This window comes from Phoenix dactylifera, chromosome 1 (genome assembly GCF_009389715.1).
Source record: "Phoenix dactylifera cultivar Barhee BC4 chromosome 1, palm_55x_up_171113_PBpolish2nd_filt_p, whole genome shotgun sequence".
Classification (NCBI taxonomy): Eukaryota; Viridiplantae; Streptophyta; class Magnoliopsida; order Arecales; family Arecaceae; genus Phoenix; species Phoenix dactylifera.
Window position 1 is genome coordinate 13170078 of NC_052392.1, and position 12321 is coordinate 13182398.

Here is a 12321-nt window from a genome sequence, read left to right on the forward strand (position 1 = left end):
AGTCAAGAAAGAATCGGTGGCGGACTCACGGTCGGTGGGGACCGAGCTCAGACCGACATTCACCAAAGTATCCTCGGAAATAAGGCGGGCCACCGGGGGGAGCTGGCCTTCGGCAACCAACCCCTTCAAGGCGGCCAAGCCATCGGATTCCTCCCTTGACAGTCTCGATAGGCCGATCGGAGACTTCATCGGTGTCTCCCAGGTCGCCCTGATTCCCCAAGAGGGATCTGCATCAACAAAAAAGAAGCGCTCCTTCCAGCCGTGAATGGAGGTAGGAGCCTCCTTGACGAGGCCGCACCCTCGCCGCGCTGCAAAGCACCACCACCCTTTGTCCTGGGGGTGGCCGCTCAGGCTGTAGAACTCCCAAAAAATATTCAGGGTGGCGGAAATCTCATGCATACGGCAGAGAACCTGGAAGACCGTCAGGGCACGCCACGAGTTCGGCACCAGTTGCGTCGGCGCCACTTTTAAACCCCGGAGCACCTGCACGACTAAGTCCGAAGGGGGAAAGCGGAACCCGGCCTGGAGAATGCCCTCATTAATGGCGATCTTCCCTGGAGGAGGATGGGACATCCTCTCCTCAGGCCCCGGGAGCGTGACGTTGCAAGCCTCGGGAAGGTGGTACCGAGCCACGAGTTTGTCTAAGTCTTCGGCGACCAGCTCCGACTTAATGTGGTCTGCTCTCACTTCGCCCATTCCTAATGGCCAATCCTACGGTCAGGACGGGGACAAGAAGGGGGGAAAGACCGGAACGACTGGAGTGCACTGGTATAAAAGGAGAAAGTATGGAGAGCCCTAAGTAGAAGAATGGGGTAACTCACCGGAAGAGAAGGAAGAACGGCAACAACGGCAGCGCAAAAGAGAAACTCGAAAATATCTGTAAAGAGGAAGACGGACGGGGGAGGGCCCCCGATTAAATAGGCGGAAAGGCGGGTGACGCCTCGATGACGCCAGAAGACGCCTGGCTGCCGAAGGATCGCTCGCACCCCAAAGGCGAATCGACACCATTAAGGAAGGATGTCCGCCGAAATCCTCAGCCTGCCAGATCAGCGACAACCGCCATACGCCATAAAGAAGGCGGGAAACTCAAAGAGCGCGCGCCTTTCTGAGGGATGGTGGCAATCTCGAAGCATCACTCCCTTCACCCGTTCCCCTTCTGGTTCCAGGCTCGGGAGTGGGGGGCTACTGTTACGGGGGAACTTAGCCACCATGCCCCACGGGACCGGCACGCGTGCCCAGGAAGACCACGGCTGCCCCCTGATCCAGCACTCCGACCCCGAGTCGGATATCTTCGGCTCCGCAGCCCGACCCCGAGTCGGCTGCCCCCTGATCCAGCACTCCGACCCCGAGTCGGATATCTTTCGACAATGACAGGCTATTCCCCAGAGGCACGCCGCGGCCTCCTGCTCCACTACTCCCTGCAACGGCTGTATCCGATGCTGATCCACGATCTCCTGTATCAGCCGTACAAAACGGAACTCCACTACGCCCTGTCATGGCCGTACCCGGCGCTGCTCCACGACGCCCTGTAACGGCCATGTCAGTGGCCACTCCATCGTGCCCCACGATGACAAACCCCCCTGAGAGACCCCCCAGCCAGGTATATATGCGGTTGGGGGGAGAAGGGGGGGTAAGCAACATCTCCCAGAGCATTCTCTTATTTGCGATTATCATCCTTCCTCCTCCTCCAATCTCCTCTGACTTGATCGTCGGAGGGCCCCCACTACCCCAGTGGTGGTGCGAGGCTTGTTTGCAGGTCTCCCGGTGGAAGGTGGAGCGCAACCAACACCAACCAAGGCAACTCAGACGGAATCCCGTTCACACCGTCGTGTCAATCGTTCTCGGTTTGGACCACCAGCAACACTAAGGATTTCAGGTGATTGAGACAAAGAAAAGATGCTCTATTCCATCCGCAGCTGCTGAAGCAGAACCCTACTTTCTTTAATACAATATACCATTTGCAGTCCAGAAAATCGATATAAACTGAAATTTCAGGGGAAAGAGATACGATTATGCAATAGAAATTCCCAAACCCTCCGAACCTTAATTGCAGAATATGGGCCAACTATCAAGAAGATGCAACGCTTCGGAGCATGATATTCCATACCAGCCCAAATCAGGAGCATACCATACTGTACCGGTTTAGTACCGGTATCTGCTATAGGTGGTATATCAACACTCGGTATGTCAATAAAATTTCATACCGTACTGTATCGATATTGCGCTAGTGTCACAGTGATACCAGGAGGACGAATCTCACTTCGAAGGCAACCGAGGACAAAAAAAAGAAGATTTCTGAAGAAAAAATTTACATTTCGACCTTTTTAGCACATCCATCCTAAAGCAGCCAAAAGCATCAGTATCATTTGCTGAGTCCATTTAGGAAATCTTTGTCGTATCCGGTCAAGACACAAGAATCTAAAAGATGATTGTGGATGAAGCATTCGGAAGGAGGTGCAAAGAGCCTTCGAAATCGATGAGAAGAAGGGTAGCTAGAATATAGATGATCCATTGATTCCAGTGTACAACCGCAGATTGCACAGCCACCTAGATATTTGCCAACCTTTCTACCAAGGGCCTCCCTTGTATTCAATCTGTGCCTCCAACACAACCAGAGAAAGCACTTGACTTTGAGGGGAATAGGAAGACCCCATAGAGTGGAAGCGAACTTGCAAAGATTTAGGCAATAAATGGGTCACACGAAATAGAGACATTAAGATTTGCAGCCTAGGATTGATCAACTTGAATATGACTCTCTTTAAGATTTGAGCTGTCATGATGTAGACATGTAAAAAGTCTCGTAATGCTGTAGCTGCCGAGCACTAATCCAATCTCAACTTGCACCGTCGAGAGCTTGTGGAGCTACCCAAAACAATCCAATCTCAAAAAATCAGCATAAATTCATAACCCAAAAGAATTAAACGCAATTCATGAGGGTATTTAACTCGAGTCTGTCTTGAGTTCCATTTGGAGATTTTAGTTTCAACACTTGAGTTTAAACTTTTGAATTTCCACATTTTAACTAGGTACTTGGATGTCATAGATCGCGTTCAAGAAGAGTATGTTTGATTGCAAGGACTTTTATGGAAAAGAAAAAGAAAAGATTGGAAGTTTTCATGGAAAAGAAAAATTGTTTCAAGAAATTAATTATAAACTGTCCATATTTGTTGACTTTGTAATGAAGCATGATTTAAAAAATTCTATTGGAAATTGATGTTCTTAATTTTATGACCTGCAGTTTTTCACAAAACTCATAGCACAACCAAATATTTAATGTTATAAAATTATACCTTGCAATTCCATATAAAATCAAAAATCATTTTATATGGTAGCAACCCCCTCCTTACCTTTTCACATTTTTAAATAAAAAATTTCTTCATCACTACCAAGCTTTTGGCTATCTTATATTAGTTTCATCCAATACTAGAGCCTCGAACCCAACTGAATACAACCAACTTGACTTGGATCAACTTAAAACTTTACAAACAAGCCAGGTCAAATATTGTTCAATCATAAAATCCCAATATGGCACTTGTAGCTGATTATATCGTCAAACAAGCAAGTTATTCATGAGCAGCTCAAAGTACAAATATCAAAGACTCCAGAAATCTTTACTTCTTACTAGATTTTTAGACGAGCTATCCTTGTCGAGTCGAAATTAAACAGCCTGGCTCAAGCTCGTGTTAGCTCGTAGACACTTCTAGTGGTTAGGTTAAGCTGTAACTCGATCAAATTTTCTGGCTCAAGCTCTATACGTAGTTGGGACCACATCCTCAAGTGACCCACAACACAAACACTGTAAATCCAGTCCGTATCTTGCAATAAATTTCTGGGTGGCCTATGCCTCCCTTTATCATCAAAAAAAAAAAAAAAAACTGTACCTCGATCAAATCAGACCTAAGTTGCAACGTCAACGAGATGGATTGTGGTGCCAAGTCCTATTCCAGATGGCGACACGGTTTTTCTTCTTCTTCTTCTTCTTCCTCTTTTGATAAATCATAAGGTCTTTGATGACCCAACATAAGCCTTTAGTTTCAACCATGGCTGCTTGGGCTGGGTGACCCATTCCATGGCACCCCCTGACATCCGTCGAACAAAATAGATTACTAAAAATAAAATAACAGTGTTAGCAACTGGCAAATCCAAGAATCCCTTGATGGAAGCTTTGCGGTTTTAACTACTTGGATCTGATAAGATTTATGCGAAGATCATAGTTTATCCACAGAAGGAGTTAAAATAGAAGTTCGAGCTTTGAGCCGGCTGCGGTAACCAGATTACGCTGTTAGATAGACTTCTCTCCGGAGGTCACAAGAGGAGAGATGGGGATCGCGAGGAGTTCTGCTGCTCTTCTTTTGGCCTTCCTCTTCTCAATTCTTCTCCAAAGACCCACCTTTGCTGCCAAAAAGGCAAGGCTTTTGAATGCCACCCTCCTTTTCCATTCCGAAGCTCGATTAGTTTCCTTAGCATTTATTCTGTGAATTTGGCCTCTTAATGCGTTGCTCTGTATTTCGATTCCAAGTCCGATCTGGTTTTCTTATATCTGGGTTTTTTTTTTTTTCCCCACCTTTTTGGGTGCAGTCTTATGTTGTGTACCTTGGAGGTCATTCTCACAACGGCGAAGAGGTTTCTTGGCATGTCTCCAAGCGAGTGAGAGACTCTCACCATGAGCTCTTGGCATCAGTCTTGGGGAAGTAAGCGCTTCTCCAAAGTTTCCTTCAATTTGTCTACCTTTTTTAAATTGTATATAAACTCTCTAATTACTTGATTGTTTTTAAATCGAACATAGTAAGGAGAAGGCCCAAGATGCTTTGTTTTACTCCTACACACGGTATATCAATGGCTTCGCAGCGAATCTTGAAGAAGAAGAGGCAATGGAGATCTCAAGTGAGACTCCTCTTCTTTTATATAATTTTAGCTTCCCCTGTTCTCCTCTGTTTCCTTCTTTCTTCTGTTCTGATTGCGTTCTCTTCTTGCAGAGTATCCTGGAGTCGTCTCTGTGTTTCCAAACAGAGGGTACAAACTTCACACAACTCGGTCGTGGGATTTTCTTCGCCTCGAGAGGGATGGCAGAGTTCCAAAGGAATCGTTATGGACGAAGGCAAGATTCGGCGAGGACATCATTATTGGGAACCTCGACACCGGTACTGCCTTCTGCTCTCCTTTCAGCTTCATACCTTTATTACAAAGACAAAACTGATTGCATCCCCAAGTTCCTTTCAGTAAACATCAACCTCATGAGTTCTTTTACCTCTCACAAAGTTTCCACTAGTATTTGTCCCTTTGTTTGTTTTCCAACTGAATGCCTGGTTTTCCTGATCAAATCTTCTTCTCTGTCACTTTTTAGAACCTCGGGAAACTATACATATTTTGTTTGTTTGCGCTTGGCTTATCTCATTGCACTAAAGCAATGCATTTGACTTTTAGTGCTCATTCTAGTAGTCTATGCTCCTGATGTTAATGGCTCCTCCGTGTATTTTAGTTTAGATCATATCTGAACCCCTTTGGAACTATCAATCCAAATTCCAAAGTGCACATGCCCCAACTATTCAATTAAGATGATGGTGGCTGCTCTTTGACTTCAACATATGTGCCTTCCTCAGAAGGATCCACTGATTAAATGTTCTTGATGGACAGGGACCATTGACCAAGACTACATGTTCTATATTTTCTTCACTTGGGTTCCTTTTTTTCATCCTCAAGTTAAATTATCTGAACCCTTTTCTTTTGTGCACTGTGGATGTGTAGGTGTGTGGCCAGAGTCTGAGAGCTTCAAGGATGATGGCATGGGGCCAGTTCCATCCAAGTGGAAGGGAATCTGCCAGATTGGAGAAGATAAGAGCTTTTCATGCAACAGGTCTATTCCCTGCCCCCCTCGCACCTCTTGAAAAAAATATTTCCAAGGCACTCCCTTTTTTATGATAGATGCATTCGAACTTGTGTTTCTAGTTACCCATCCATCTAGTACGAAGCCTTCATTAAATCCTTGCATTCCACCAATGACTAACTTGCGAGTCGTGTGATTATTTGGACACAGTGGACAGCGGGCTTCCTTGTTTGGTTGTATGCTGTTGACATCATGCTACTTGGAAAATTTTGCTGAATTTGTCTGGAATTATGTGCATCTATAAATTAGTTTGAATCATATATTTTCGTAAAAGGGTTACATTTCTATCACAAGTTTAAATTTCTAGTACACTAGTATTTTTTGTAGAGATAAGTGGTGACGGTTCTACCCTGACAACTTCAATTTGCCCAAGGACATAAACTTGTTCCATAAAATATATTTTTCCATGCCTAACAAAAACTTGATTTTGGTAGGACAAGTGAATAATTCTACCCTTGCATATAAGTTAATTATTTAAAATTCTATGCACTTTTTAACTGACGAGTTAGGACTTTAACTCTTCATAGTTATTGGTGGTCCTCGAACAACTTTTCTACTTTACAGAATAAAGTTCTCCAATGCTATCAACTTTTATAATGGAGTATTCACACATTCCATTTGCAAACATGTCTTTTCCCATGCAGTGAAGTCCATGTATTGTCTTCTTTTAGAGCACTCACAATCCAAAAAAGGTTCTGAAAGAAAATATGCTCTAAAAAACTTGATTTGAAGGAGAGTTCACCCCAATGTATTATATATTCAGAGAAATACCATCTGCATTCAACCTTTTGGGTTCAGCGCCGGTGGGGGTGCCAGCTAAGGGAGACCGGATCCTTCCAAATTTCAGTCCATGGGAAGAAATTTAGCCAACTAACTAGCGCAAAAGCCGAGGCTTCTTCAACCATTAAAACCAAATACCACCTTTGAGTTGAGATCCACAAATCTCTCCACTTAAAATTTATCTTTTTTTTAGGGGGTGGGGGGTGGGGTGGATGATAATTTGCTAAACTATAACATGCCAACCTAATTATAATAATCTCATCTTCGGCTATGTAACTGGCCATTACACCTCATCTCCCTTTTTTTTATATAAATTTTAAGATTCTGGTATTGGACAGTGCACCAGCAACCTTTACTAAAAAAAAAAAAAAAAAAGATGGCAATTGGATTGGATTAGACCAAAAATTTGTCAATAGAAACTCGATCTATTTATTAAACAAATTAAAAATTTAAATTCAGACTTAACTCTATTATTAAATAGATAATCTAGCTAGCATTGCCATTCTTATCTTTACCTGTGGGAGTGATTAAGCTTTATTAATATATCAATCCTCTGATTTGATGATGGATCTTATTTTGTGGCACGCAGGAAGCTGATCGGTGCACGGTACTACAACAAGGGCTACGCATCCGCGGCCGGCCCGCTCAACGCCACCTTCGAAACGCCGCGGGACGAAGTGGGTCATGGGACCCACACCCTCTCGACCGCCGGCGGTGGGTTCGTGCCCGGCGCCAACATCTTGGGCTACGGCAACGGCACGGCCAAAGGCGGCTCCCCGCGGGCCCGCGTCGCGGCCTACAAGGTCTGTTGGCCGCCCATCAATGGGAGCGAGTGCTTCGACGCCGACATCATCGCCGCCTTCGATGCAGCGATACACGACGGGGTGGACGTGCTCTCGGTGTCCCTTGGCGGGGATCCCACCGACTACTTTCTCGACGGCCTAGCGATCGGGTCGTTCCATGCCGTCAAGAATGGGATCACCGTGGTCTGCTCGGCCGGCAACTCCGGCCCGCGCCCAGGTTCCGTCTCCAACACCGCACCATGGATAATTACAGTAGGCGCAAGCACCATGGACAGGGAGTTTCCAGCCTACATCAACTTCAACAACAAAAGCATTAAGGTTCTCGGACCGGCGTTTATAAAGTTTTAATCCCCCCTCATTCTCAAAAGAAACATATTTACAATTAATTTTCTTATTCTCTCGGAATTTTTTTGGTATTTTTTCTACCTTATTTCGGCTATATGCTCGTAGATTACTTTTATATACTACGAGGATTTACGTATTGTGATATCTGTCGACTATATTTCTCTGACCAATTCTTCTTTTTATCTTTACAGGGAGAGAGCCTTTCTCAGAAAGGCCTGCCAGGAAACGAGCTTTATCCAATGATAAGCTCCAAAGAAGCCAGAGCTTCAAATGCCTCCGCGCATGATGCGTAAGAACCAACTTATTTCCATGCCACCATTAACTTTCTCGTAAAATTCTCTGGTGCAATATCAACTGGTATGTTGAAGCAGTCTATTCTCAAGCATAGCTATAAAAGAATCCCATTACGGAAGACTTGTTAGATATCGTAATCATAATTAATTATCATGTAAGTTCTGCAATTATCACTTAATTTGATAATATGCATACTGTATCGTATTACATCGTACTATCGATCTTGCTCTTATTAGAATACTAGGTGAAATTCTTAATGAAGACCAAAACAGGTTGTGGCAAACCTACAACTTGAAGCAGTTATGTAAGGACTATTGAGTTCTTGTCAACCAAGCAGCAGATAAACCTTGATGATTTTAACAGAGGAACAAATTTGCTCTCTCTTTAATTCTGCAGTGAGTTGTGTTACCTGGGTTCGCTCGACCCTGAAAAGGTTAGAGGGAAGATAGTCGTCTGTCTCCGTGGAATTACTGCAAGAGTGGAGAAGGGTGAAGCCGTTCTGCAGGCTGGTGGCAGCGGGATGGTCCTCGTCAATGATCAGAGCTCCGGAAATGAAATCATCGCCGATGCTCACCTCCTCCCAGCAACCCATATCACTTATAATGATGGCTTTTCTCTCTTCTCATACCTCAAGTCGACCAAGTAAGCTGTCTCCAATTTATTTCCTGCTTATAGTCACAGATATGTTCTGTGCTCTGCTGTGCAAGGATGTAGATCACAGAATTATACAGAACATTAATGAATTAGCTTTCTACCGGTGAAGTCATTATCTGAGAATTCACACATGATTCAATATTTCGCCAATCAACCTATAGAGAAATGAAAAACTAGCAGTTTATCAAGTAACGCCTTAGTTTTTGGTTGTTGTTGTCTCCCTAATTATTTGTGATTATGATACTGTTAAACACGCAATGTAATAATCACCCTTTAATAAGTGGATGTATTGCTGGCCATCTTGTGCATTGCATGCATATGTTCATTTACATTAACTTGGACCAAACTGTAAATATATGATATTATTATTTCCTTTACAAACACTCACAAATTGTCACTCAAATGTCAAACAAATATGCACTATAATTCTCTGACCATGACAATTTTCTGTCAGGTCACCACTTGGTTACATTACAACCCCAATAACACAGCTTGACACGAAACCAGCACCATTCATGGCAGCTTTCTCATCTCAGGGGCCAAACACTGTCAATGCTGAAATCCTAAAGGTTTACAAAAAATTCTATCATTTCTTTCTTTAGCTCATCTGAGTTCTTCTAATTCATCGATTTAACTTCTTGCTTGCTGCCTGATATCGCTGCACCTTTCAGCCTGATATCACTGCACCAGGGGTTAGTGTTCTTGCTGCCTACACAGGAGCTGCTGGACCAACTGGTCTAGCTTTCGATACCCGACGTGTTGCCTTCAACTCAGATTCTGGCACTTCCATGTCATGTCCTCATATATCTGGTGTCGTGGGCCTCCTCAAAAGTCTCCACCCTGATTGGAGTCCTTCAGCAATAAAATCAGCAATCATGACCACTGGTATGAAATTCATGAGCTTTATTAATTCAACTTTTTTTTTCTATTTTCAGGGAATTTATTTCTTTTGTAAAATATGTGCTACAATTGTAATATATGATCATGATCGTGAAATTGGAAAGTTCTAACCAGAGAATCAAATTTCATGATTTTTGTTCCTCACTCATAGTCTCATCCTACTCACAAAAGATTCACAACTTTGATATTTTTTTGTTTTTTCATTTGTGGTAACACAATCTATGATTTGGAAAATATTCTGTGAATGAATTATAATTCTTACCTGTTTTTGTTTCTCTCTCTCTCTCTTTTTCCTTCTATTAATTTGCAGCAAGAACTCAGGACAGCATGGACGAGCCCGTGTTAAATTCATCCTATGTTAAGGCTACACCATTTAGCTATGGATCTGGTCATGTGCAACCAAACCGTGCTATGGATCCTGGCTTGGTCTATGATTTAACAACAAATGATTATTTGAACTTCTTATGTGCTCTAGGCTACAACTCCACCCAGATAGCAATATTCAGCATTGACTCTTTCTCATGCCCCTCTAAACCCCCAAAGCTTGAAGATTTGAACTACCCTTCAATCACCATCCCTGATCTCTCTGGATCCATCACTGTGACCCGCGCAATGAAGAATGTCGGATCGCCAGGCACATACATCGTCCGTGTCAGAGAACCAAGAGGTATTTCAGTGTCCGTGAATCCAACAAGCTTAACATATGACAAGATAGGGGAAGAGAAAAAGTTTGAGGTTACTTTGAAGGTTAAGAAAGGTCATGCGTCTACGGATTATGTTTTTGGAGGGCTAATATGGTCTGATGGGAAGCACTACGTGAGAACTCCTATAGTAGTGAGTGCTGCAGGATTGGAGCCTTAGCCAAGGAGCTGATAAGTTTTTTATATTTTTTTTTTTAAAATTGTGAGCAGTTGTAGAAGCAAACTGGTGGTTTGATTCATTGGAAGATGAAGTTATTGGATGGAGATTGCTATTGGTATCATTTGGATCAATAAAAGCAATTAGAAAATTGCTTCAGAACTAGGTCTCTGTATTTATTCATCCTTCTCTTTCCTCTTATTTTGTAGCTGAAAGGATCAGACGATCAGTATCACTGAAATTTTCTGAAATTTGCTTCTCTACTTACAGGTAAGTTCTGGAAACATTAATAAGATCATAAACACTTGGATTTAAGTATTAACTTTTTAGTAAGTATCTTACAAAAGCTTGTCTTTTACCAAGGTGAAATCAATACTGAAATTTATTACTTTGCCAGCAAATAATAAAAAAAACCAAACATGTGACATTGACTATTCATTACCATAGCCATAAACAGTCTCCAATTTATTGTTGATTTCACTGGATAATCATGAACTTTTATCAACCAAATAAGCCATTAAATTATTGCTATATGATGTCATTGCTTATAATTTAGATGCTTTACAATTTATTGCTATTAAATTATTGCCAGTATAGGCCAACTCTAAGTTGACTGAGGTATGGGTTGGTTTCAGGTCTATTTAACAAAAGTGTACTCCATTTACCCATCATTTACCATGGCTACCCATACAAGAGTAACAAGACTACTAGGAAAAAAATCGTTAAAGGTGCTTCCCTCTGAAAAAAGCTACAGGTGTCTAAATTATTGGCAAGCATGCTATTAAATAATAGCTGCTTATCAGTTATTCAGGTAGCCTTTTGCATGTTGATAGACTGATATTTGTAATAAAGAAAGTTTCTTGAAAAACTTCCATGTAAATTATATTTACATAAATAGCTTTCCTCAGTACCATTATCTAGTGCTGCATAAAGTCCCAGGTCCAATTTCATATGACATGATTGTAGCATGCTATGATCCATGAAAATTATGTAATTTTGAATTGCTTGTGCGGGGTACGACCTTCAAAACATCAACAACTATTGGATTTGGACCTACTTCTTTTCCTAGAAGATTTCAATAAGTGGGAATTCTCTGAGCGTTTAGAGTTACAAACAACGCTTCTCTATCTACTGAAGGCACTTTGACCTCTAGTTTGAGTCTTCTAGCAATTGCTGTAGCTGCAAACTCATCTTCTTGATTTCTTTTTTGTTATTGCACAACATGTAACTAACTATCCATTGGCATCTCTTCCTAAAAGTTTGTTGATGCGACTCAATGCCTTAGAAACCAAAAGCCAAGACGACCTTTTTTTTCAATTAGAGTAATCTCTTCTCAAAAATTATATATATATACACACACACAAAAGCCTTGGGCTTTAGTTGCAGCCTACCGCGCACTCTAGCTTCACTCTATGGTAACCATTGTTTTTGCTAATGGAAACAAGTTTGAGAATGCCAAAGATCACTTTTTTATCTTCAAGATGTCGCAGGGGAAGGGAAACAAAGGAGAAAGGAGTACCAAGGAGGAAGCCAACTCTCAGTACCAAGATCTACTTCAAAAATTTCAGATCAATGTGGAATCCATTATCATAAATACTTCAATTTACAAAGAAAAGAATGAAATTTTTCGAATGAAGGAATCAGCCATCATGAATAATCCAACTTATGAAGAATAGAAGGGAAATGGACCGGTTACATACCCTGCAGCGTGGAAAGATGGCAAATTTGAGAATCTCCACTGCAATTTCAAATCAAATCAGCAACCAACGAAATGATGGAGATCGAGTTCGTGACCTGATTGAG

General features: G+C 42.3%; 1 protein-coding gene across 1 annotated transcript; it reads left to right on the forward strand.

Annotated features, from left to right (window-relative positions):
• Nucleotides 1-4045: 4045 nt before the first annotated feature.
• On the forward strand, nucleotides 4046-10552 carry LOC103710673 (subtilisin-like protease SBT5.3). Its single transcript, XM_008796527.4, has 11 exons — nucleotides 4046-4406; nucleotides 4579-4691; nucleotides 4787-4884; nucleotides 4977-5141; nucleotides 5746-5854; nucleotides 7254-7785; nucleotides 8004-8101; nucleotides 8503-8748; nucleotides 9215-9329; nucleotides 9432-9645; nucleotides 9971-10552. The coding sequence occupies exons 1-11, from the start codon at nucleotides 4320-4322 to the stop codon at nucleotides 10519-10521; spliced, it is 2328 nt and encodes a 775-aa protein (XP_008794749.2). The 5' UTR covers nucleotides 4046-4319; the 3' UTR covers nucleotides 10522-10552.
• Nucleotides 10553-12321: the final 1769 nt, after the last annotated feature.